The sequence below is a fragment of the Nicotiana sylvestris genome, chromosome 10 (genome assembly GCF_000393655.2).
Source record: "Nicotiana sylvestris chromosome 10, ASM39365v2, whole genome shotgun sequence".
NCBI classification, from domain to species: Eukaryota; Viridiplantae; Streptophyta; class Magnoliopsida; order Solanales; family Solanaceae; genus Nicotiana; species Nicotiana sylvestris.
In genome coordinates, this window is record NC_091066.1 from 81,099,972 (window position 1) to 81,126,758 (window position 26,787).

General features: G+C 36.0%; 3 protein-coding genes across 5 annotated transcripts; 2 read left to right on the top strand and 1 right to left on the bottom strand.

The window, feature by feature from the left end:
* Window positions 1–1,331: 1,331 nt before the first annotated feature.
* On the top strand, window positions 1,332–4,509 carry LOC104229350 (glycosyltransferase BC10-like). Of its 3 annotated transcripts, none has more exons than XM_070159993.1 (3): window positions 1,332–1,648; window positions 2,123–2,504; window positions 3,801–4,509. In XM_070159993.1, exons 2-3 carry the CDS (start codon window positions 2,130–2,132, stop codon window positions 4,437–4,439), a joined length of 1,014 nt encoding a protein of 337 aa, XP_070016094.1. In that variant the 5' UTR covers window positions 1,332–1,648; window positions 2,123–2,129; the 3' UTR covers window positions 4,440–4,509. The 3 variants fall into 3 exon arrangements, with proteins under 3 accessions (XP_070016094.1, XP_070016093.1, XP_009780287.1); XM_070159992.1 differs by lacking the exon at window positions 1,332–1,648 and having other exon boundaries at window positions 1,706–2,504; window positions 3,801–3,883; window positions 3,965–4,509; XM_009781985.2 differs by lacking the exon at window positions 1,332–1,648 and having other exon boundaries at window positions 1,706–2,504.
* A 2,077-nt stretch (window positions 4,510–6,586) lies between these two features.
* LOC104229346 (vacuolar-processing enzyme-like) lies at window positions 6,587–13,216 on the top strand. Its single transcript, XM_009781972.2, has 9 exons — window positions 6,587–6,960; window positions 8,162–8,326; window positions 8,401–8,557; window positions 9,578–9,663; window positions 9,762–9,961; window positions 10,392–10,440; window positions 10,682–10,891; window positions 12,399–12,605; window positions 12,774–13,216. The coding sequence occupies exons 1-9, from the start codon at window positions 6,772–6,774 to the stop codon at window positions 12,954–12,956; spliced, it is 1,446 nt and encodes a 481-aa protein (XP_009780274.1). The 5' UTR covers window positions 6,587–6,771; the 3' UTR covers window positions 12,957–13,216.
* A 517-nt stretch (window positions 13,217–13,733) lies between these two features.
* On the bottom strand, window positions 13,734–26,331 carry LOC104229335 (uncharacterized). Its single transcript, XM_009781967.2, has 3 exons — window positions 25,915–26,331; window positions 15,692–15,853; window positions 13,734–14,301 (listed from the first exon to the last, which is right to left on the bottom strand). The coding sequence occupies exons 1-3, from the start codon at window positions 26,167–26,169 to the stop codon at window positions 13,972–13,974; spliced, it is 747 nt and encodes a 248-aa protein (XP_009780269.1). The 5' UTR covers window positions 26,170–26,331; the 3' UTR covers window positions 13,734–13,971.
* Window positions 26,332–26,787: the final 456 nt, after the last annotated feature.

The window sequence follows — 26,787 nt, forward strand, 5'->3', positions numbered from 1 at the left end:
CGATCTACCATAGCATAAGGAGATTTAAAATCAGTGTTGAGTAAAGGCTAAGTTCGTAACTTAAATTAGTTGCTCATTTACGTAAATTCGGCAGCATCTCCCCTGTAACAAGGGCCTCCTCCAATACTATATACTAACAACAACAACCGCAGAAATCCAGCAACATATAAGTATCTATAATAAAACACCATATAACAACAAGTCATAACTAGTTCACGACGAGCAGCAAGCTCTGATTGGAATCCGTCTACCCCATATAACCCCATAAAAATTTCTTACTTTAACTTAACAGTATCATTAACATGATAATGAATTCATTCATGAATGATTTCAGCCTTATACCATATATTTATAACTAAGAAAATAATCCACAACTCCAAGTATTCTCAGTTAGCAACTTTATTCACTAGTTCATGTCTAATCCATTCATTTAACTTAATAACCGTCAAGATAACCTTAAGCACATTCAAGAGCACAATGTACTACCTCCTACAGTAGATTCAAGTCGGAATTCAAGTTATATGTAGCTTACAACAGCCCTCAATGGCAATACAACACCATAGAAGTGGCTTAAGCTAATCTTCACTTCCAATCTCAAGTTTCATATATTTCTTTTATCAATTCACTTGATAAATATATAGACATGCATAATAATAGAAACCATATCATAATCAAGTTATATATATATACAACCCAAAAAAAATAACAACATCTCTTCCCCTTTCAAATGCTATCTTGTAATCTTTCACTCCAACACCACAACCAGCATGTAATTAACCTTAAACACCACCAAAATGATATTAAACATACCTTAGGCAGTAGATAACATTTGATCCCTAAGCTTAACTTAGCTCATCATCATTCTTATTCACTTCACAACACCATAGAGGGGTTATTCTTCACTTTTGGCTAACTTTGATGTTGGATTATGGTGTATTTTTTTGAAATTTATTTGGAGCCTTGGGGAAATTGTTTGGGAAGGTTTGGAGAGTGTGAGGATGGAAGGAGGTCAAAAAATGAGCAAAGCTCGTCCCAAAAACGAGACAAAAATAGGCGAAGGTCGGCCACCGACCAATTTTTGAGGCGACCTAGCTAAAAACCTAATCAACAGTCGAATTCACCATTTAATTTCCAAAAATTCAGATAATTACATTGAGAAATGTAATAGATTTCAAGAGTTATGTTCCACAAAAAATTGTCAGAGTTTTGGCAGAAGAAAGATTAAAAATTGGTTACTACTATAAAGATTTTAATGTAACAAGAAAGCTTTTTTTAATGGTTTATTGCATAACTTTCTTGAGCATAAGATTGGAAATTAATCTAATTTAACATTTCATTTTCGACGATTACTCTTTTTACCGCTATGCTAACTTCAGGTTCTTCGTTACTTTCATTTGATGAAAGATTTTTGCAACAAATCCTACTGTTGCTGTTGAATCCTATATTTTATATTGAATTCTTCAATGAAAAGCTTCAGCCTTTTGTTCTTGAAACGGTAATTCAGCAATTACGGTGGTAAATCGAAGTCTGTCAACCTGGTTTTACTGTAAATTATATTACTGTTTATAAAATCTTGATTTTGTTCTTATGTGGGAAAATTCTTAATGCAGTGGCGGAGCTAAAAATCCAAATAAAGGGGACTCAAAAGGTACAAGAATGTTATATATGTAAAGACAAAAATATTTTTGCCCTATTAACACTATGATTTTCAACAAAGGGGATTTAATTTAACCTCAACCTAGCTGCTTTTATGGAAAATGGGTATTATGGAATCTTCATTCTTGACAACAAGGATCCTCGAAAAGGAAATATCTCATGCTAGATTGCTGCAATCTTATTAGAATCTTCATGTTACATGGTTAGTGATTGATTATATTCGGGCGGCCTAGTTTATCACTTAACCATGGTAAATTTAACCCAATTTAGTGTAAACACCATAAGTATGTGCCTTTTATATAGCTCTCTAACCATAACAATAGGTGCAATTGAGATTTGGTCCAATGGAGGAGACTAAAGATTCTTTAGTTGTAGGTAGGGTAAACCAAGGTAGGATTTTGCCACAATGGCTGCTGCAGTTACTTATGTTGTTCTTGTTTTTGTGTTTCACTTTTCCTCTGGCTAGTATTTATATGATCAAGCATTTTGGATTTCAAAGCTTAGTTCCTGCATCAGTAAATCCTAGTTTGCAGCCTTGTAAAAATGAAGAATCAATTAACTTGGAGCCGTGGATTAAGCCTCCATCAAAAATGTTACATACCATGAGTGATAAAGAGGTGTTCTGGAGGGCTTCTTTGGCGTCGCGAATAAAGGAGTATCCATTTAAGAGGGTTCCTACGATTGCATTCATGTTCTTGACCAAGGAGCAATTGCCGTTTGCGCCTCTATGGGAGAGATTTTTTAAGGGACAAAAGAGACTTTATTCGATTTATATTCATTCGTTGCCACCATTTCGAGCTAATTATCCACCCTCTTCAGTTTTCTACAAGAGGCAGATTCCAAGTCAGGTATGTTGATGATGCAGATTGTGTGTTTGATTCTGCATATGTTGCTTATCTAATTCTATACCTCGTACATTTTCTCATTGTCTCGCTGTTTTGAGTCTTATATGTGGACAGGAAGAGTCGTCGAGTTAAATAAAAAAAATTATTTTTTAATCTTTTAATTTTTGCAATTTCACTTAAAAAACAGGCCAGATCTTTATAAAGAGACTAATCTAACTGATCAAATAAGGGAATGTGTCAAAGCATGTTCGAAGGTGCCAATTGGAATCAATTAATTTGCCTTCTTTTTTTTTTTTGTGAATGCAGGAAATGCAACTCCTTTATGTCTCGAAACTCAGTTTGTAATACATCAACATTTTCCTATATGAAGTTGGTGTTATTCGATCGAACATTTTTAGATAGCTGCAGGTAGTATGTACATCTCCATTTGTAGGGATATTAAGGAGATGGTGTGGATGAAAATTAACTTGCAATTAAAATGAGAAAGACCAATAAGTTAGCTAATGCTACGTGAAACACACATGCTGTGAAATGTTGTTTTTCGTCCATGTTTTTTATCCTTTATCATTCATTTGAAGATTGGACCGCAGCAGTGAGCTTATCAATCTATTGATCCTCTGTATATGGCAGAATTATCGGGTTCCATGAGCATTTATGAAGGTTGATCATGAGTTAAGAGATGAGGACTAATTATATAGCTTTTGTGGTTGAAATAAGGAGAAAGCATGCACAATTGTTTCTAAGCATGTACTGATACTAAAATTCACTATAATACAATTAGTTCTGCTAAATCCTTTGTGTTTATATGCTCACTGCCGAGCATTTTATTCTGGTGCAATAATTCTATACCTATGACCTCATTCCCATAGGCATGGAAGTGGACAGGATGCCAACAGGAGAAGGAGCCCAAAAGAAAGATGTCAAACTGTGTAAAAGGTTACATCGAATGTGATATTGCACGAATATGAAAAAATAGTGCATGATGTGCTATTCAGTATATGGTTAGGATATGTTACACTAATTAGCTCAAAAAAGAGAATAGACTTAAAATATATGAACATCATTTGATGATTACGGTGTTAGAATTGCCTGATATTCTTCTTTCTTTTCCTTTTATCCTCTTACGCTGCATCTGTGATGATGGCTTCCACATTTTCATATTTTGTTGTTCTTGATTGCCTTTTGCTGGGAAATGATCTGCATTCTATTGTCGCTGATATCTGCATAAATAACATGTTTTAAAAGATTGGCCTAGTCTTTGAGTTAGAAGCTGATAATCTTATGATGTTTGTTCTGAAGGTGGCAGAATGGGGGGAAATAAGTATCACTGATGCTGAGCGGAGACTTCTCGCAAATGCATTACTTGATATCTCCAATGAGTGGTTTGTTCTGCTTTCTGAGTCATGCATACCCCTCTACAATTTCAGCATTATTTACAACTACATAATGAGATCAAATCACAGCTTCGTTAGTGCATTTGATGATCCTGGACCACATGGAAGAGGTCGATATAACAACAATATGGAACCTGAGGTTAACATTACTCAATGGCGCAAAGGGTCACAATGGTTTGAGGTTAATAGAAAGCTTGCTCTTTACATAGTTGAAGACACAAAATTCTATCCCAAGTTCGCGGAGTTCTGCAAGCCAGCATGTTATGCTGATGAGCATTACTTCGCGACCATGTTGACAATTCAAGCAGCTAATCTCTTGGCGAATAGAAGTATAACGTGGGTCGATTGGTCTAGGGGCGGCGCTCACCCTGCTATGTTTGGAAAAACAGATATTACAGAAGAGCTTATGAAGAGAATGCTGGAAGGAGATACATGTTCTTACAATGACAGAAATACATCAATGTGTTGTCTTTTTGCTAGAAAATTTGCTCCCGGTGCTTTGGAACCTCTACTTCTGCTTGCCCCAAAATATTTAGGCTTCTGATCTACAGAAATTTAATTAGGATGTTTTTCAATTGTTTCAACTTCAGCAACAATGAAATATTATTTGCAAATCAATGTTTCTTTTATAATTATGTCCATTTATTCCAACTTCAACTCAAAATAATGAATTTGAAGTTGAAAACTAGCTAGTTTGATGAGTATTCCAAGTGAAAATATAGTTTTCAATCATAAAAACTTCGGATTTTTTTTCAAGTGAAATTCATATCTAAACATAATTACTACTTGCAAATGCTTTTTCAACTTTAACTTTAAATACTCGTTTATAAACATCAACCAAATATTATCTTTAACTTTGTTGAGCTTATTCTTTCTTTTTGCGAGAATGGTGCTTCTTGTTGTGGTTCAGCTTTACAATATATACTCTTAATCAGTGGTTTTGAGTTTAATAGCATGTTTGGCGAAGCTCGAAAAATCGGCTTATTTGAGAAGTGTTTTTTTTTTTTTCAAAAGTACTTTTGGCGAGAAACAGTTTGTGTTAGCGAATTAATTTGGAAAGCACTTCTAAGCAGCAATTAATGTTTGACCAAGCTTTTAAAAAGTGCTTCTAAGTATTTTTCTCAAAAGTACTTCTAAAAAAGTGTTTCTGCAAAAAAATTATTTTTTCCTGCTTCTGCTTCTATTTAAAAGCACTTTTTTTCTTCTAAAAGCTTGACCAAATAATTTAATTTTGGAAAAAGTACTCTTTTAAAAAAATACTTTAAAAAAATACTTTTCAAACTTGGAGAGGCTTGACCGAACAAGCTATAATACTTGTGAATGAAAAGAGCTATAGCGCCTTTAATCTATATTATATTAAAGGCACGAAGGCCCTTAGCGAAATGTCGTTCCCCTTTTTTACCCTTTAAAATTGGAGTTCACACTAGACAAAATAGTCATTTAATTATTCTCCTAATATTTAGTTCTTTGAAATTGACTAAAAATTTTGTTATTAAATTATTTTCCATTGAACTAGGTAGGAAACCCTAAAATTTAGGACTTTAAAGTCAATTAAAACTTTACCTAACTTAAATATTTTCCTTATTTGAATTATATGTCACATAATTATAATTCTTACATGTTGCTTTCATGGATATATATTCTGTGAAAAAAAGTAAATAACGTGTGTTTTAAATAAAATTAAGTAAATAACCGATCCATCAATTTTATGCCTAATATTTAAAAAGGCAGATAAGAAATAGTGCATTTAAGTCATAGTTTTGATTTAAAAAAATGAAAACATTAATGATAATTCATATTAAGGTGGCATGAATTTAGACTTTAAAAAGCAATTGTAACATTCTATTTTCTTTTAACAATAAGGACGTAGAATTTGAAATATACTTACAAGTTTTGTCCATTTTTATTGTCTAAATATTAAGAAATAATCAAATGATAATCTTTTTTAAATGTAACATTATTTTAAATGGTAGAATAAGTTGATCAATATATATTTTGTACACAAAAATAGGAATATAAAAAGAACATATATATGTAATTGGTCGCGAGTAAAAGTACTTTAGAAAGAAATTATAGGTAAAATAAGATAATAATTGAGCAAAAAAAATAATATAAAAATTGTTAATAATAATCGAGTTCGGATGCCTATATGATTATTAAGTTATCAATAGAATAAGGTTACAGCTTTAGCAGTACCGTAAAATGAGTAAAGATAAAAAAAAATTAATTGTTGGTAAACCATCTTACATAAATTTTTTAATAAGTAACATGAAATATACATGCAATGCACGTACCCAGGTCCTCAGGTAAAGTTGAATGATTTTTTTACCTTTCAATCAAACGCTACTCCTATAACTTTTTTTGTACAATAAAGCAAGCAAGAGAAACTATCGAAGGAAGAACTATTATACTAGATCAAACTCCTAAGGAATAACTAATTTTAATTTTATATAATAACATAAATATATTTTTGAATATTATTTATTTTATTTATAAAATTTTATTTTTCATTAACACAAGGGACAAAACTAGTGGACAAAAAAAAAAAAAAAAGAAGAAGAAGAGAGAGCCTTTTAATGGGTTTTAAGAAAAAACTAAAATAGGAAAATGCAAAAGGTAGTTTGTCTCTACCGACGAAATTTCTTCGGTAGTACTTGTCCTTCACCCACTCCCTGGCTTTAAAATATTTGTCAGAGGAAGACATGATGATTATTATAATAAGAAAGCACGAAAGCTCCTTTCAATCAATCCCAGCCGTCCACGTCAAATCCACTGAATATTCTAATTGAAGTGAACTGTGGATATTATCTGTAATTACTTGCTATAAATAGCAGAACCTTTAGGATATCCATTTTTAATTGCTAATTTAATTGATAATGATTTCGTATGTTGCCGGAATTTTCTTCCTCGTCGGCCTCTCCGTCATCGCCGCCGCCGCCGGGCGTAATGTTTTGAAACTTCCATCGGAAGCTTCCAGATTCTTCGATGAAGCCGATGACTCTGTTGGTACTAGATGGGCCGTCCTTCTTGCCGGATCAAATGGTTATTGGAATTATAGACATCAGGTTATTGTTATGACTATTTGGCCTTTAGAAAATGCTTTTTATTTTCCTTTGAAATTTTTTACTTTTCTGATGTGCACGAGTTTGTTTTCCTTCTGATCTATTTTATTTTGTTGTTTATAATATCTGGATGTGGGTAGTACCTTTTTTTTTTTTTTTGAAATAATATGTACATAGATGGTTTGCTTATTTTGGTTAAAATACGGAGGAAAATTTTCAGTAAATCTATGTTGATGTTTTTATTTAACTTTTGATTGGTTGAATGAGCTAGCGAGCTAGAAACATGTACTCTGATGCTTTTTCATATAGGATTTAAGTTATACTATTACACTGTAAACAGTGTAATGAACTTTTTACACTATCTGTGAATTTTAACCTGTGATAGTTGGTTTATTACCATTTTTACCAGGTCCTCTGTTAATGTTTGTCATTAATTTATCTGTAATTACCTTATAGAGTGAACTGATTGTATAAATATTTTGTTCACAAGCTCTAGGTTTTTCATTGGATGTGAATTAGGCAGAGCTGGGGAACCTAGTAAAAGGTTATACTAAAATTGTTAAAATTTGGACTTTGGTTACACTACACTCGTTAAAATTAAAAGTTATGAAATGTGAGAATTATTTTGATGCAGTGTAATACTTGGAAAAGCTGAACTTCATGATTACTAACCTAGATTAGTATGCCCATGGGACAGGTCATTACTATTGACTACCACAAGAGAGAAATTTCCTCAGTTGATTTTCTTCTTTTTTGTCTCGTTCTCGAGCACTTTGTATGAGTGACCGCTTTCATATGAATGTTGTCATGCCCACTGAAGAAATTTAGAGAGCTGGAGTTCGGTCAGATTATGGTGTATAGATAATTTGATAGTTTGAATGTGATCCTTTTCTTATTTTAAGTCCTCATTCGTCGGTGGTACAATTGACAAACGAAGCCTTTTTGTTGCACTGCAGTTTTACCAGAAATACGTTTGGTAGCTTGTAAAGTCTGTGAAACTCATCCCATCAAGACAACTTTAGGGGAAAAATCAGTTTGTAAAGAGTTTTGCTAATACAGCATTTTCCTTCTTTTTTGATAAATCAGATTTGGGACTGTAGGGAATGGAATAAACCTGCTCCTAACTGTAACAATGCGGAGTGTCTTCATAGTTTCTTTTCATGTGTTTACTAATAAGCCTTGTCAACCTTGACGTTCATATCAGGCTGATGTATGCCACGCGTATCAGCTGTTGAGAAAAGGTGGTCTCAAAGATGAGAATATTATTGTGTTCATGTATGATGACATTGCTTATAATGAAGAGAACCCAAGACAAGGAGTTATCATTAATAGTCCTGCTGGCGAGGATGTCTACAAAGGAGTCCCTAAGGTAGTTGTTTTTCTGTCATGTTTTAGTATATACCTAAATCATACTCTTGTCTCATGTGTTATTCCTTGAGGCAGGATTATACTGGAGATGATGTTAATGTGGACAACTTTTTGGCTGTTCTCCTTGGTAACAAAACTGCTCTTACTGGAGGTAGTGGAAAGGTGGTGGATAGTGGTCCGAATGATCATATTTTCGTATTCTATAGTGATCATGGTGGCCCTGGGGTGCTTGGTAAGTAGCTTATTTATCTCTCATTGGGCTTTTGCTTTGCTTTCTATATCTCGCATTTTTATATTTGATCACCTTATATTAAGGCTTGCATCTAAGCCTTCAATTCAAGACCTTTCTGTCTATTGAATATGAATGATCATTGCCTCACTGCTTTCTACTGTTTGACAAGCAGATGATGTCTATTATAGTTAGGAAGGCCAATAATCTTTGTTTAATGTTGTCTCTGGTTCTTATATGTTGAATCTGCTTTGAGTTCAGTTTGCCGATTGATTACCAATTAACTTGTGGTAATCGTCCCCTAGTGCAACCTCTCCCCTAACTAAAAGAATCAGGCAAATCATCTCTGAGAAAACCAATAGAATGACTGTATGCTCTTGGTTCCAGTTTCACAAACTTCACCTTTACTTCCATCCTAATTGGCAAATACATCTCTGATTTTTGTAATACATACATCTATAGTGGATGAAATCACCAGTACAAAGCTTAAACATAATCTCTATCTAACTTTGTCTCTTTGTAGTGTCTGTTCATGAACCACCTTCACTTTCAGTCGTCAAGCTATGTAGTGAGCACCTTTGTCTGTAGTTCTATTATTTGTGTGGATCAATAAGAAATGGTATCTTATTGGACATGATTTTTAACAGAAAGGCATTAGGTATAGTGTCCCGTTGGTTGCATGCTTTGTCTTCCTTTTTCTATAATCGCGGTGTCCGGGTCAGCTTGCGCACACCTCGACTAATTCCATGGATACCTTTCACCTCCCACCAGCAACAAGTGCCCGGTAATTCTATCAACCAAGATTTGGACAGATGGAAGAAATCACCTAGTGTTTTTGTCTCCACTAGTATTCGAACTTGAGACCTCATGGTTCTCACCCACTTCCTTGACCACTAGGCCACACGCTTGGGTGTTGTTGCATGCTTTCTGTCAGTCACTTATATTGTCATAAATTTGTTTTATTGAATTATGGGTTGGATACACTATAATCACTTTTCACATGTCTGCTATACTGTATACTAGGGATGCCTACCAATCCCTATCTCTATGCAAGTGATCTGATTGACGTGTTGAAAAAGAAGCATGCCTCTGGGACATATAAAAGCTTGGTGAGCTGCGATGTTCAATGCAATTCTTTATATTTGTGAAGTCCCTTTCTCATTTTTCCTTTATTTTTTGATTTTCTTCTTCTGTTTACTATTCCCAGGTACTGTACATTGAAGCTTGTGAGTCCGGAAGTATCTTTGAGGGTCTTCTTCCTAAAGGTCTAAATATTTATGCCACAACAGCATCAAACGCTGTAGAGAGCAGCTGGGGCACCTATTGTCCTGGGGACTATCCTAGTCTTCCTCCTGGATATGAGACCTGCCTGGGTGACTTGTATGCTGTTTCCTGGATGGAGGACAGGTATATGCAGCTTTCTGGACTTTGACAACCATTTCTGTAATTACCAATGTCAAGAGCTGGATGATGTTGAGTTTTAGTTGTTCTATGCTTTAATGACTATGAGGGTGGTGCTTGTCCTTTTTCTCCTGGCATTGTCTTAAATTCTTGAGATCTCTTGATTTATTATTTCCTCAAGTCTCAGATGTTGAACTATTCTTATATCCCAATGTGCCAACAGCTAGCTAAATTGCGTGCATGTGAGTGGTGACTTGCCAATGCAAGGAGGGACTTGTTATATGAGGACTTCTGTTTCCGTTACTTGTCTTTTCAAATTTGGATTTTACATTATGCTCTGGATTTTAAGTTTAAAGAGTTACGATTCTGCTTATGAATGATCTTATTAGCCCAACACTTAGCTGCTGACTCATTTTGTATATCTATTTCTGAGCAGTGAAATGCACAATTTGCGGACTGAAAATTTGAGGCAGCAGTATCACCTGGTAAGTTCTTGTGAACATTCGCAATTAGGCCATCTAGCTGATGTTCTAGTTTAGAAAGTAAAAATAATAACAATATAAGGAATTTAGGATGCTGAAGCAGATGTTTTACAGTTATTAAAAGTGAGAAGAAGAAAGGGGTTTCGCGACTAACTATCAGATGACGTAGTTTCTCTCTATGCTTTATTATGATGCCATTTAAATTATTTTGTGTAGTTATGTCTCTATTACTGGTTTTTTGCAGGTCAAACAGAGAACTGCTAATGGAAATTCTGCTTATGGTTCCCATGTCTTGCAATTTGGTGATCTACAACTGAGTATGGATTCTCTGTTCATTTATATGGGTACAAATCCTGCAAATGATAACTACACCTATGTAGATGATAATTCCTTGTGGGCATCATCAAAGGCTGTCAACCAGCGTGACGCAGATCTTTTGCATTTCTGGGACAAGGTATGCTCTGACAGTTTTCGTGTTTTTTGGTAGAACTTAGAGATTCCTGAGTTTGAGGAAAATAAGTTTGCATTACGCATAAGAAGCAAAGATATCAAATAGCTATAAACCAGCAGGAAATAAAGCGTTTGAGTCTTGAAGCACATTAGTTAACACTATCTCCTCTTAAAAGAGTATCTTTGCTCCATGGCGACACCCCGAGTACCTTGTTATATAACCAGATTAAGGTGGTTTAGTTACTTTCGAAAAGATTCTAGCCTATTTATATGACGTTCTCCATTTTGCAATATCCCAAATTGTTTGAACGCAATTTCACTAGTGACATATTCTATACAACTTTCACTCCTTTCAAGAGTTCAAATTCATTTAAATTCTAAATTTAAACTTCAATGCTACTTTTTTCCTCGTGCAAAAAAAAACTTTGATCCTACTTTTTCTCCACCAAACTATTTTTTCATTCATTATCTTAATATTAATGTTTGATCCCATGCTTTCTATCTAATTTTTCAATTATTAATGTAAAAAGTTCTTCCACTGCCACTAATATAACACATGTCAATTTAACATCTTAAACTCATGATTAGTCAAACATTGTAAAAAAGAATCAAAGGAGCATTGTTATTTTTTATAAATGATTTAAAAAATTCAATAGTCTTTGATTTCTCAGGTTCGAATTCCAGCCAAGGCAGAAAAACAGTAGGTGTTGTCTTCCCATCTTCCTAAGCCTTAGTGGGCAGGGTAAACCCGTACCTGTGCTGGTACGAGGTAGCGGGTTTCCAGTAGAATAGTGAAGATGCGTACAAGCTGGCCCAGTTGCCCTGAGACCACGTTCACAATAAAAAGATAGTCTTTGACTTTCCTTGGGCAGTCTGCCCAATTATTTGGCTCTTGTCCTAGTCTAATCCGGTCTGCCCAATTATTTAGCTCTTGGCCTAGTCTAATCAGGGAGATCTATTGATGGTGTACCAAGGTGGTGCTACGCTGCAATGAGATAATATTTTGACAAGGCACAGCTCAGGCATTTGAAAATAAACCTGGTTGCTTTATAGAATTCTAGAGCCAAATGAGAGGATATGCGACACTATTTTGCTGTTTAAATATTATAGAAGCATTTCCATTTTGGGGCTCACATTTCTGAGATTAAGCTGCTGAAAGATTCCTTTTTGTCTTTTAATTGATGGAAACCGAAAGATTCCTTTTTGTCTTTTAATTGATGAAACTGAAAGATTCCTTCTATTGACATTGAGGATAGACAGATTGGTTTGGAGATACAAGTAATATTACATGATCGAGATGCAGTTTAGAGTAAGATTTTAGTCAAAGAAACGGATTTAATTCTTGGGGTTTATGTGTTTTTCAGTTAATTTGCTGCATTACCGAAAGTTGGTGCCTAATTTGGCTGCTTATGATATCCATCCATGCTGAGCTGACTGCTGAGTAGCCTTTGTGCCTTGATGTGAAATGCTTTATTGCTGATTTTTTATGTTTTTCCCTCCAATTCTGGCAGTTCCGCAAGGCTCCTGAAGGCTCTGCTCGGAAAGTTGAAGCTCAGAAACAATTCACTGAAGCTATGTCACACAGAATGCACCTAGACAACAGCATGGCTCTTGTTGGTAAGCTTCTGTTTGGAATTCAAAAAGGTCCTGAGGTGCTGAAGCGTGTTCGACCTGTAGGTCAACCTCTTGTTGATGACTGGACCTGCCTAAAATCCTTTGTAAGTACAAAAGCTGCAATATCATAGAGTTGCTTAATTTCTTGAGATTTGGGACAAATAGGGAGGAAAAGATTATTTCATCATTGTAGCTTGACTGTATGCATGGAACATAATAATTTTTTTGTTGCTTTATGCCTCGGAAATCAAACTAATTTATCCTATGTGCAGGTAAGAACATTTGAGACACACTGTGGATCGTTATCCCAATATGGAATGAAACACATGCGATCCATCGCCAATATCTGTAATGATGGAATTAAGATGGAGCAGATGGTGGAGGCATCAGCACAAGCTTGTCCCAGCGTCCCGTCCAATACTTGGAGTTCCCTCCACAGGGGTTTTAGTGCATAAACGCCATGGAATGTGCAGTCTCACACACTTTGATGCTGGTATTAGTGATGCTATTCTTATCAGTATCAATATTCATGTCCTGTTTGTAAATAGTGATTTGATGTTGGTATTAGTGAAGTTTAACGTTATTGGTATCAAGATTCATGTCCAGTTTGTGATTTGTTGCTCTGTTGGCATAATGGCTTCTCTGTAAATACAGCTTAAAAGCACACATATATTGTCTGGAATATATTGAGAGCACATTTCTCATCGTAAGTAAATGGTTGTGTCCTTCATTATATAGGATTTTGGTTCTTCTAGGAATAAATTAAGAGTCGAACCCAGTTTAGAATCGAACTTTTAATGACAGAGGGAGAAAGAGGGCATGCAGGCATCTCTCGTAAGGGTGCTTTGCTCAAACGGCTTTTTCTTAGGTCACTATTTATATCTGTCCCTCTTAGCCTGGTAGGCTAAATTTGTCGGTGAAAATTGTAATTTACCAATCAATTTTAAAGGTGAAATTAGCCACTTAATTGCAATGCATGTGTGAGTTGTACTTGTGTGTAACTCTCCCTTATAATGTTAAGGGAGAATAGACTTTTCAGATGAAAGTTTTATAAAATCTGGTAAACTAGAGCATAAGAAAATGATTTTTGTGTAACAAACCCATAAGATTTACCCCCGAAGTTTTCTTCTTCGGCCTGAAGAACCAATTCTAAAGTAAAAGAAATAGAAAGGGCCATAGACCAGTGAAAATAACAGCACATCAGATGATTTTGCCATGACCAAGAGAGGATAGAGCTCATCAACCCTGATAAATTTATATTCTAGATTGGTTCAGACATAGCAACAAAAAGAAAACTATACAGGAAGAGAAAGAGGTGGATGAAAGGGGGGGGGTGTTACATGGTTGACCAGAGTACCCTGTCCAGATTAGTCCTCCACAGAACACTAGAACACGAAGGGCGAAAAACAGCACAACCAGGGAGAGTTGCTTCGATTTGTCTATCATTGGTTAGAGACAGCAGCATTTTCATCAGCTGGTGCTTGAGTCAACCGTAACTGACTTCTTTGTAAGAGACTTGGGAATGTCAAGGTCATCTTGCACGCAACGTTGCTGAGGGTGGGACAAGAGCGTACAAATATGACGGAAGAGGACACGAGTAAGCCCCTGACCACTCTCAAATATGTAACCCTCATATTCACTAACGTGTTCGAGGGCCTCCACGAGGGCATCATACACCTTTTGAGGGCAATTGTCAGGTCCAGGCTTGTCATGAAGGTAAACTACGTCCAAAGTGAAGAGTTTTTGGGTAGCAGGCCATTGATGCTGTGGTGGTATAGATGACCTACAATATAGAAGTATCTGCATAATAATGAGAAGAGAACATGTTTAAGACTTTTCAGTAACTAGTTGTATGGGATGAGAACTAAATTTGCAAGCATCGAAAGCTTTACGAAAATGCATTAAATAATCATTCAGAAAAAGCATTTAGTGGAATGGTTCAAACTCTGTAAATATCAGATAGACCAAAGAAAATGAGAATGACCATATGTCACAAAGGTAAACACCTCTTTAGATGCCACGAGACACAGAAAACGTAGATCCATGACCAACCAGAGAAAGAAAGATCTTGTAGGCACTCTAAAGACCACGTATTCAAAATACTTGTTAAGCATCCATATTACAGGCTTTTGAGTAATTTCAGACATTCTGTTATTGAACTATGCAGTACTTCCAAGTTTTGCTATAGTAACCGACATATTACTATCCGCATTACCATAGACATGAAAGAATAGAAGAGCCTGCACACACAACTCAACTGTATACTTAACACACAAGCACTAGACATTGATCAAATTATCTAATGGAAATCACTTTTGGGTAAGTTAGGATTTCTTGTATAAACCAGAACTTCTTAGCCTATAAAACTAATTGAAAGCCGAAGGAGGTGACAGCTGGTGATTATGCTTGCAATATGACCTTTGATGCAAGTTAAAACTTCTCTAAAGGAAGTAAAAGATACTTCTATGCATATAGACACCTGAATCTACGTCAGCTGCGTCCTTCATTTGCCTTGACAAACCCTATATGTTATCCTTGTCAGATGGACCTCAAACCCAACTAACATCAATCTGAACTGGTGTAATCTTACTCAACAAATTCATGTGATTTCAAGAAGTTTACCTTCCCTAGCTTTTCTGCATAATGTTCCTCATGATTAGCAACTACCTAAAACCCACTGTCAGATCTGAAAAGATTACTTTACTTCAAGTCTGGAGAGCTCTTAGTTCATAACACCCCTGTTTGCCAAAAGATAATAAACTCCTGTTTAGTGGTATTATCACCCTATTTTGACCAATGTATTGTCTCTAAATTACAAGGATCCAACCATAATTCACTCCAACAGGTTGTTGACCACTACAAGGTAACACTATAACATTACTTTTTTTTCTTTTCTATACCATTACTTGATGCTTCGATACTATTAACTACATGACGAAGCAAAGCCATTTTTCTTGAATTGACTAAAAGCTAAGAAATAATTCTACAGAATAGAACACACTGGCTCATTACATCAGACCAAAAATGAGTAGCTGATTTACCAAGCATGTCATTCATATGCAAAGTAGCCTCTATGAGTTTCTTGGCAAATCAAATGTGAACTTTCTCAATATCAAAAGTTAAGCCACAGATGTCCTAAAACAAAGAAAATGAGAAGACAAACATTGGTGATTGCTAATCACATCCTTACCACCCTGAGTGTCCGATTTTGTGAACGTGACTTTTTGGCTTCATGAGCTGCCACCCGAAATAGTTGAGTAAGGTCTGCATGGCCACAAGGTGAATCTACTGCTGAGATACCCCGACATGCAGAAATTGCCGAGTCAATGTCACTAGTAAACTCTTTCCGAACCTTCACGAATAGAAAATTGAGAAGATGAATCCATTTCGATACTCTACAGCCACCTAACTTTCCCCACCAGTAAAATCAAACAGGAAGGAGATATGGAGATGAAAAGACAACTTAAGCAAAGCCATAAAAGTTTTAATGAAATTTTATTACAATAAAAACATAAAAATGTTGCAGAACAGGTATTTGGGCAGCCATCAGTCAAAGCTAACATAATTCCGCAGAACTGTTAGAAAGTCATTCATCAAAATAATACAGTACAATAGAAAAGGGGAAAAATGAGAAGAAAGTGCATCAAAGTTAAGGAGATATTCAAAAACCATTCAAACTCTAGTAGAAACTTCCTCATACTAAGAAGCAAGTATTCCTATAAGTGACAGCAATTGCTTGCAGTGAATAAATTTGACAAGTTGTAAAACAACACAGAAAGAATGACCATAGCATAGTTTTTAACCAAAACACTGACGTTAAAACTTATTCATATGTTTGTACAAACAACAACAAAAAACCCAGTGCAATCCCACACGTGGAGTATGGGGAGGGTAGTGTGTACGCAGATCTTACCCCTACCTTATGAAGGAAGAGGGATTGTTTCTTATAGACCCTCGGCTCAAGAACAGTGAAAAGGACACAATAAACAAACATTAACAATGGCAAGGAAATAAGATAACAGAAACAAATAGCACAACAAGTAATAGCATAGAAACTAGGAATACGAAGCTATAAGAGAAATGCGAAAACTACGGGCAATAATGCCACATCGTCTAATCAACAAGGAACTCGGAATAGGAGAATACAATACCGGTACTAATTCTGCTAGTACGACTAGAAGAGACTCTCGACTACCTGTCAACCTACAACCTAATCCTCGACCTCCACACCTCCCTATTGAGGGTCATGTACTCGGTAAGCTGAAGTAGTGTCATGTCCTGCCTAATCACCTCTCCCCAGTACTTTCTAGGCCTCGCTCTACCTCTCCTCTGACCCACTTTGGTCAACTTCTCGCATCTCCTCACCGGGGCATCGATGTCTCTCCTTTTCACATGCCCGAACCATCTCAGCCTCGATTTCCGCAACTTATCTTCCATAGGGGCACACCCACATTGTCCCTAATAACTTCCTTCCAAATCCGGTCCTTCCTGGTATGCCCACACACCCATCTCAACATCATATCTGCTACTTTCATATTCTGAACATGAGATTTCTTGACTGGCCAACATTCGGCTCCATACAACATAGTCGTTCTAACTCCCACTTTGTAAAACTTGCCCTTAAGTCTTGGTAGCACATTCCTATCACAGAAAACACCAGACGCAAGCATCCATTTCATCCTCCCCGCTCCAACACGATGCTTATTCAATATGTTTGTATGAGAAATTAAAAAGTAATGTCAACTCTTGACTAGTGAAAGTTTTACTTAAGCTGTTATTTTTCTAAGAAGGTAACATATTTGTATATTGATATATAGTTTTCACTAAATTTGTGAAGACACCCATAATTACATAGGAGTGCCCAAAAAAAAAAAAAACCTATGATCCTTGGTCTTCTCACAAGGAATCTAGGACATCAAAAATGGATTCACATGATCCTCTAAAGACTTTCCTTTACACCAAAAATAGAAAAGAGCTAAACACTTCATCATTATCTTCTAGATGTTACTAGACTTATCTTCAAAACATCTTTTATTTCACATGCCCGAACCATCTCAGCCTCGATTTTCGCAACTTATCTTCCATAGGGGCACACCCACCTTGTCCCTAATACCTTCATTCCAAATCCGGTCCTTCCTAGTATGCCCACACACCCATCTCAACATCATATCTGCTACTTTCATATTCTGGACATGAGATTTCTTGACTGGCCAACATTCGGCTCCATACAACATAGTCGTTCTAACTACCACTTTGTAAAACTTGCCCTTAAGTCTTGGTAGCACATTCCTATCACAGAAAACACCAGACGCAAGCATCCATTTCATCCTCCCCGCTCCAACACGATGCTTATTCAATATGTTTGTATGAGAAATTAAAAAGTAATGTCAACTCTTGACTAGTGAAAGTTTTACTTAAGCTGTTATTTTTCTAAGAAGGTAACATATTTGTATATTGATATATAGTTTTCACTAAATTTGTGAAGACACCCATAATTACATAGGAGTGCCCAAAAAAAAAAAAAACCTATGATCCTTGGTCTTCTCACAAGGAATCTAGGACATCAAAAATGGATTCACATGATCCTCTAAAGACTTTCCTTTACACCAAAAATAGAAAAGAGCTAAACACTTCATCATTATCTTCTAGATGTTACTAGACTTATCTTCAAAACATCTTTTATTTCTCTCTTCCCAGATTGTCCACCAAATGCAGGCTGGGACAATGCTCCATCTCTCTTTATGGCTAGAAGAGTTGCCCTCTTTATTCCAGCATGCTAGAACATCAAGAATTCTTCCTGGCATTGCCCATAAGAGATGACTAATAAAAATTCTCATATTTGTACAGTGAATTTGCAATGCAAAAAGAGATGACTAATTGTCTCTGCCTCCTTTCCACACAAGTAACATCTAGAACACAAGTGAAATCCTCTTTTACTTAGATTATTCTGAGTTAGAACCGCTTCCTTTGCTAGTAGCCATGAAAAGCAAGCAACCTTATAGGGGATTTTCACTGTCCATATCATCTTCCATGGCCAACAACCAACCTGATTGTTTGACAGGTTGAATTCCTTATATGGAGACTTAACAGAAAATTTCTCCTGCATGTTCCCTTGCCATATGATGAGATCTTAATTAGAGTTGGTTCCGGTGAATAGCTCCAGGGTCTTGTAAAACTCAATTACTCTATCAATTTCCCAATCATTTAGAAGTCTTCTGAATGTAAGGTTACAACCTTGATTAGTCCATACCTCATCTAAAGTTACTTGTTGTTGTTGGTTCAAGGTGTATATGTCAGGAAAGAGTAGCTTCAAAGGGCCTTGGCCTAGCCAATTGTCTTCCTACAAGGAAATCTTCCAACCATTCCCAACTTTAAACTTTGCCTTGTCCCTCACTTTTGGCCACAAGTTCCTAATTGACTTCCATACACTGACACTATATGGACTTCTCACTGGTTTGGTTGTCCATTCTCCTTCCATTCCATATTTCTCCCTAACTACCTCTCTCCACAGTGTTTGCTCCTCAGCCGCAAATCTCCATAGCCACTTCATCAGCAGACTCTGGTTCTGGATTCTCATATCTTTGACTCCTAGTCTCCCTATCTTCTTGCTAGTGGTAAGAGAGTTCCATTTGACCAGGTGGAATTTCTTCTTGTCATTGTTGCCTTCCCATAGGAAATTTCTTCTTAATGCATCTATTCTCTTTACTACATTAATTGGCATTGGAAATAGAGACATCATATAGGTAGGCATGGCATCAAGAACAGAGTTTATCAAAATTAGCCTCCCTCATAGATAGGTATTGGTTCTTCCAGTTTGCTAGCTTTTTTTCACACTTCTCCAGCACACCATTCCAAATTCCTTTTGACTTGTTCTTGGATCCAAGCGGCATCCCCAAATAAACAGTAGGTAATTCACCTACTTTCCCTCCAAGAATCTCAGCAAGTCTTTGAATCTCCAAGACCTCATTAACTGGATAAATGAAGCTTTTGTGCCAGTTAATGTGTAGTCCAGAGGTGGCTTCAAAGAGAATGAAGATCACCCTTAGCATTTTCAGTTGTTCTCTATCAGCTTCGCAAAATACCAGAGTGTCATCAATGTACTGCAAGTGGAAGATCCTCATGTTGCTATCAGCCCTAGAGTTCACCTTGAATCCACTGATCCGATTATTTGTTTGAGCTCTTTTCAGTATAACGTTCAGTCCTTCCATAGCAATGATGAATAGAGAAAGGGACAGGGATCCCTTGCCTCAAACCCCTCTGAGAAGGGAAGAAGCCAACTGGTGCTCCATTGATGAGTACTGAAAATCTCACAGTAGATTTGCACTATTTTATCCAGTTTATCCCTCTTCCTCCAAAGCCCATTTTTCTTAGAGTTTCCATAAGAAAGTTCCAGTTCAAGTGGTCATAGACTTTTTCTATGTCCAGCTTGCAAAGTAACCCAGGTTCCTTGCTTGTTTTCCTAGTATTAATGCATTCATTTGCAATTAGGACTACATCCATAATCTGTCTTCCCTAATGAATGCCATCTGTTGAGTATCTATCAATTTGTTGACCACTTTCTTGAGCCTCTCAGTCAATAATTTAGAGATGACCTTGTATATACTGCCTATCAAACTGATAGGCCTGAAATCTCTTAGTTCTTTTGCCCCCACCTTCTTAGGAATCAAAGCCACAAAAGTAGCATTGAGGCTCCTTTCAAACATTCCTTGTTCATGAAAATTCTGAACAGCAGCTACCACTTCCTTTTTAACCACATCCCAGCAGTTGATGAAAAAGGACATTGAGAATCCATCTGGGCCAGGTGCTTTGTCTCCAGCACATGCCTTCACACTATCCCATATCTCATGTTCTTCAAATGGACTCTGTAACATTATGTTTTCTTCTGGTGTAATCATCTGGTTGTTTCTGATGGAGCCTAGTGACCTACATTCTTCTTCTTCTTTGTAGAGCTTTTGGTAGAAACTGACCTCCCTCTTGATATCTTCAGGATTCTAAATAGATTCCCCTTCCACTATCAATTGGTCGATGTTGTTATATCTCCTGTGAGCAATAGTTGTTCTGTGGAAGAATTTTGTGTTCCTGTCTCCCTCTTTTAACCAGAGGGCCCTGGATCTCTGCCTCTATGCTACTTCTTCATGGTTTTGCAATCTACTCAAACTTCATGGTCAATGAAGTTTTTGTGAATATTTCCTCTTCTGTCAAGCTCCTTTGGTCATGTATCTCTTCCGGCTCTGCCAGTTGGCTGAGAATATTCGTTTTTTGCAATGCTAAGTTGCCTTGTAAAGTTTTGCTCCATTCTTTAAGCTTTGCCTTCGGTGCCTTAAGTTTAGACACTAGAATGAAATCGGGCCTTCCTTTACATGTGAAAGAGTTCCACCATTCTTGCACTCTGTCTTTGAATCCTTCTGTCTGCAGCCACCAGTTCTCAAGCTTAAAATATGATTTGATTGGATCCCAACTGCCACATTGAAGCATTAGTTGGGAGCGGTCTGAGGTTACTCTATGAAGCAATGAAGCACAGATTGCTTTATGTTTCTAAAGTCTTCATTCCATTCAGTAGAGATCAAGAATCTATCCAGTCTTGCTGCTATTATATGTCTGTCACCTTTTTTCCACGTGTACTCACTCCCTGATAATTAGATGTCTACCAGCTCCATATCTTCAATGAAGTTTGAAAACTCAGTCATAGCTCTTCTGAATCAGGAACAGTTCTTCTTCTCTGATAGGAATCTTACAGTGTTGAAATCCCCACATACCACCCATGGCCCATTAAAAAGACCTCTTGCATTTGCCAGCTCCCACCACACTTCCTCCCTCTTTCTTCTGTTGTTAGGAGCATACACTGCTGAGAGGTGCCATGAGTAGTCCTGAGTCTTGCCTGAGAATTTGCAAGTGATAGTATGTGCTCCCACACAGCATACTTCCCCCTTCCATATTCTCCCATCCCACATTATTACAATACCCCATCTAGTCCTACTAGCCTCTAATTGTGCAAATTTCACCCATCTATTACCCCATGATTCTCTTACTTTTTCCCTAATATCCCCTTCTAGTTTTGATTCTTGGAAGCAAATGATCTCTATCTTCCACCTGAGAATCAGACTATTAATCACTCTCCTCTTTCTAATTCTATTAAGTCCCCTGACATTCTAAGATATGATGTTCATTAACATTGGCTATGATTAGTGATGTAACCCCCCCCCCTCTAGTTCCATTACTCTTGAAGCTGCTCCCAATCTCTAAACTTTTCAGTTCTTTGATTCCCTTCTTCTTTGGAGTCTGAACAATCTGCGAAAGCTCTTTCCCTTTATTTGCTTGCCTTCTGTTATCAATTTTCATGAAAAGTTCCAGTGCTTCTTTCTCACACCCATTAAAATCCATCCCAAATTCTTTGCTTAATCTTATAATGTTCTGGTGCACCCAGATGGATGCCTCAAATTCCAGGTCCTCTTCTGCCTCTAAGCTTTGATGATTCAGTGGCACAGCTTCCTCAATTGCCCAGTCCACAAACAAGTTTGATTCCTTTGGTTGCATGTTCATGTTGTAATATTCCGTATCTACTCCCTTCTGTTCATGATCCTCAATAATTGACATAGTGTTATCCCCCAATGTCTCTTCATGAGGATTTTCTTTATCTCCATCGGCTTCTGTCTTTTCTTCCTCTGATTCTGATTTGTCGAGGATTCTGTTAACTACTACTGTGTGTGTTATTAATTGGGTTCCCTCAGATTGCTTGGATTGTATCGCTACCATTTCTTCATTAAGTGGATCTGGTCTGATCTTTTCATTGGGCCATTTTGAAGCCTTCTCCTCAAATATTAATTGGGCCATAAAATATGAGCCCAATTCCTTTCTATTATGTTTCTTGGCAACTTTGTTTTTGACCATTAAAAAGTCACATGGCAAGTCACATGACTTTTAAAATATCAATTGTACCTGATTAGAACACCCCACGTGCCCCATCACACTTTTAAAACCTTGAGCCCGTCCCCCTGCCATATGCATGCCTTCTCTTACCTGTTGGTTTATACAATCTTCTTCTCCGATCTCCTCATCGTGCACTCTCACCGGAGTTTTGCACCAGATTGTGATTTCGAAAACTATCTCTTCAAATTTTATCTTCACAGTTTTTGGAACTGAAGAGCCATCTCCTCTAACTTTAATTCTTGCCCATCTCAAATGATTTTTCAATTCCGTCTCCTCCTCCGTTTGGATCCAACCACCACAAAACTCCTCCACCTCTTTGAACACTTTTTGGGACCATAAATGTAATGGGAGCCCAAGAAGCCTAATCCATACGTGATTTATCTTCTTATTTCTTGGGATTGACCCCACCATCGGATTCCACCATTGAAGCTTAACTTTGAGTTGCTTCCAATACCATTCACTTTCCAGTACATGATCAGCTATTTGTTTTGAGTGGAATTCGTAGAGAAATCGATTTTGGTTCATCTCATAGATACTAGTTCCATGTGCTTGTTTCCAGGAGTTTGATGCCCATCTACGAACATCTGTTAGAGTTGCAATTTCTGAGATTTCTTCTGGGAAGAAAGCCACCAGGCATCTGCCGAGTAATTCATTGTTTGAATCACCAGAGATGCAAATAGTGTCTTCTTCTTGTTGGACCATTGCTTCGTTCATTTCTCTGCTTGCCCAATTATGGTTCCTGATAGTGTTTGAGTAAAGATGACCTTCCTCAATGATTTTGGGAGCATTAATGACATTCCTCCATACCCCGCTATTAATGAACCTTTCGATTTTTGTTGCATGTCTAACCATCCTGCATTAAATGATACTTCTGGGACTATAATAACAGACCTCCCCCTGCCTTGGACCCAAATGATGGTTATATAACGCCCGTGTTTGTTATAGTTCCTTGCGAAGAATATTTCTGAAAAATTATCTTTGGTTTTCCATCTTCTCACATAATTTCCTTTCGTCTTTGATGCTTCCTTTAAGTTTTCGCACAGCCACATCATCGTCCTCCTGCTGAAAGTTGTTCTTCTAATTAGATATCTTCCTCTTTCTGTCCACTCGTACCATTCTTCAGCATTTGATGAACATCTCTCAATGTCATATGACTTGAAACCCACTGCAAAGTAGATAATGTTGCTCTCCCTCATAGTAAGCTTAACAAGTACAATTTTATCTTAATAAAACAAAAGAAGAAGAAGAATTTTTAACAATGTTCACAGTGGGTGAACACTGGGTTTTGCGAAAGAAATGGAAGATTCAGGTGAGATAGTACACCGGAAAGATCAGCTCTACAGACCTAGAAAGTAGGAAAGAGAGTAGCTTTGGGGAATGTGCCTGAGAGCATTTTTAAAATCTTGCTTTGGGATTAATCAAGCTGTTGTAACTGGTAATCTTCCATCAAATGCCACACAGAAGATACAAAAGACAAGCTTAGTAAAGTCCACCAATTGAACCAGAGTAAAAGCGAATATGATAACATGAATTAATTTTCCTTCTTATCCTCTTTTCTTTTTTGGGATAGGTAAGCAAAATTTGATTAATCAGCAGCATTGCGATGGTCTTGCAACAGGAGCATTACAAAAACCCAGTAGTCTAGTCAGAGGTAGAGACACAAGCCAAACTACGGGTTCTATCGAACCCAATAGTTTTTGCTCAAACAGTGTATTTGGTGTTTAGAATGCATTAAATATGTACAAATATTAAATTTAGCATCCATTCACTAACACTTGAAGTCGTCGCTCTAAAATTTAGAACCCATAAGGTTGAAATCTGGCTCCGCCGCTGAGTCTAGTCAGCAAGGTCACCGAGAAAGTCTATCAAGTATTAACATAATTGTATCATATACATTTTGCGTTTTACAACAACAAGACAAAGGAAATACTATTGTAGTTCAGCTTGTGAATGTTCTTCTTGCTCTTTGATTGGAAATATTATAATTGCCTTATATAAAAAACAGAAAAGGGCTTGTCCAATTACTTTTATTTTTTTGAAAAAGAACAAGTATCACTATGGAAAGATAGCAAAATCAAAATATTCATCAATTGCATACGAGTATATGGCATTCTAATATATTATGAGCATTACATAAGTCAAAGTTCGACCAGCAATCTATTAGCACCACGAAATGATTACTCCCTTCATCGGGTAAAAATCAATTACATCCCCCAAGTTTGTTTTAAAATCAAATTCATCCTCCAACTTTGAACAACTATCATTCTACTCCCCGTATCAAAGGTGACTTCTTAAAATTCCTAGTTTACCCTCTATAATTTTTATCTCTTATTTTTATTTTTTTTAATATAATGATATTTTTTTTATTTTAATTTATGTTATCTATTTACGAATAGACAAATTAAAAAAATCGAAACCAAAAAAAGTGAGAAGTTGTAGTCAAACATATAAGTTAATGATGTTCACTAGTGAAATAAATGAGAAAAATAAAAAATTACAATAAATAATTTACTCGTATCAGTAATTTTACTAATAGCAATCAAAACTCAATCTATTTACAAAATTGAGAATAAACGAGAGTGACAATTTTATAAATTATACTACAATACAAGTAATAAAAAAAATAATGGGCGTAAAATAGAGGTAAATTTTATAATAAATTTGCAAAAATTATCTATTTACACTTTTCATGAAATTTAATTATAATTTAGAAAAAATCTAGTAATAACAATCAAAACTCAAAAATTATATACACAGAGAATAATAAAAATAGTGGAACTTAAAATCACACATATACCAAACATTATATGCATTTTAATATACATAATAATAATAATAATAATAATAATAAAAAAGTAGCAATACATTTTGTAATAACTTCTTAATATAATTATTTTATTTATAACGTTAGTGAACTTAGATTAAATTATATAATAAGATAAAATATTTTTAACTTATGAATAAATACATGCATTAAAAAATATCTAAATAATATGAAAAAGGTATTACATATATGGAGAGTTGAAAATGTCAAGGGTAAAATAGATATTGCGTACATGAAAGGATGAAAACGATAATTGTTTAAAGTTGGGGGATGTAAATGATTTTCACCCCTCCATCCCAATGTTGTTTGACTAGACACACAACTTTTATTAAGAAAGAAAGTTTTGAAACTTGTGATTAAAAGGCTTAAAAGGCTTAAGGATAAAAATGTAAACCGGAAAAAATTTAAAGTTAAATTGTTTCCAAATATAGAAATGCCTTATTTTTTTTTTGGAATGAACTAATAAGCCATAGAAACGGAAGGAGTATTTTATTAAGGGTAAAGTGAGAAATTTAAAATTAAATTAATTCTAAATATAGGAATATTATTTTTGAGACATACTAAAACAAAAGAGTATCACATAATTTATGGGGTGAGTACTACAAATTACAAAAGATGGAGTAATTAAGAGAGATCGGAAGAAAGAGGAGTTGAGTACATACCCAAAAAGCAGATTTGCCAAGACCAGCAAAAGCGAAACGGTGATCTGGGTTAATGGTAAGCTTAGCGTTGATAAAGAGAAGGATGGCTTGCTTAAAGGAGTCTAATCTGCTATATGGCCGCCCACCCGCTACCGTAACCTTCATTTCTACGACTGATTCGCTGTCTACATCTACACAGAATAGTATGTCTTCGCTTGCTAATTGACTTGGTTGTAGAGTGTAACCACTTGAGCCCTGTCCTTCTACTCCCTCCATTTTCCCCTCTGTCCCCAACAGTCACTGATCTCTCGCTTTCTCTATATATATTTCTCTTCCGAAAATTTTCTCTTCCCTTCGGGTTTTTGTTTTGGGGGATTTTGTGTTTTGCTTCTTCCATATCAACTTTAGTATTTCGCGAAAAAGTTTTAAGTTATATACACCGATTGTCTTTAGACAATCAAGATATATATAAAGATGCAGAGAACCATTTAAGGATGGGACTACTCTTTCCTACCGCTTTGGGTTTGGGAACCTGGATATAATTGGATTTCAATATAAGTACCCGATAGCGGGGTGATAAACTAAAAAAAATTGCAAAGAACACTCTAAACTCGTAAAAGAATTCAATTTAATGTATCTATATTTATATTTATGCTATATTGAAAAGTACCAAAATTATTAACAAAATATTATTTGTATTTTTATCTTTTAAAAATAGATTGTATATTAGATAAAATTATAATTTAAGTTATTTTTCTAATATTTAGCACTTTAAAATTAACTAGAATTTAATTATTAAATCTTTTCTCGTTTGAAATATTTTTATAGATTTTTAAAATTTAGCACTTTAAAATCACTTAAGAATTACGTTACATTCTTCCTAATTGAAGTAGG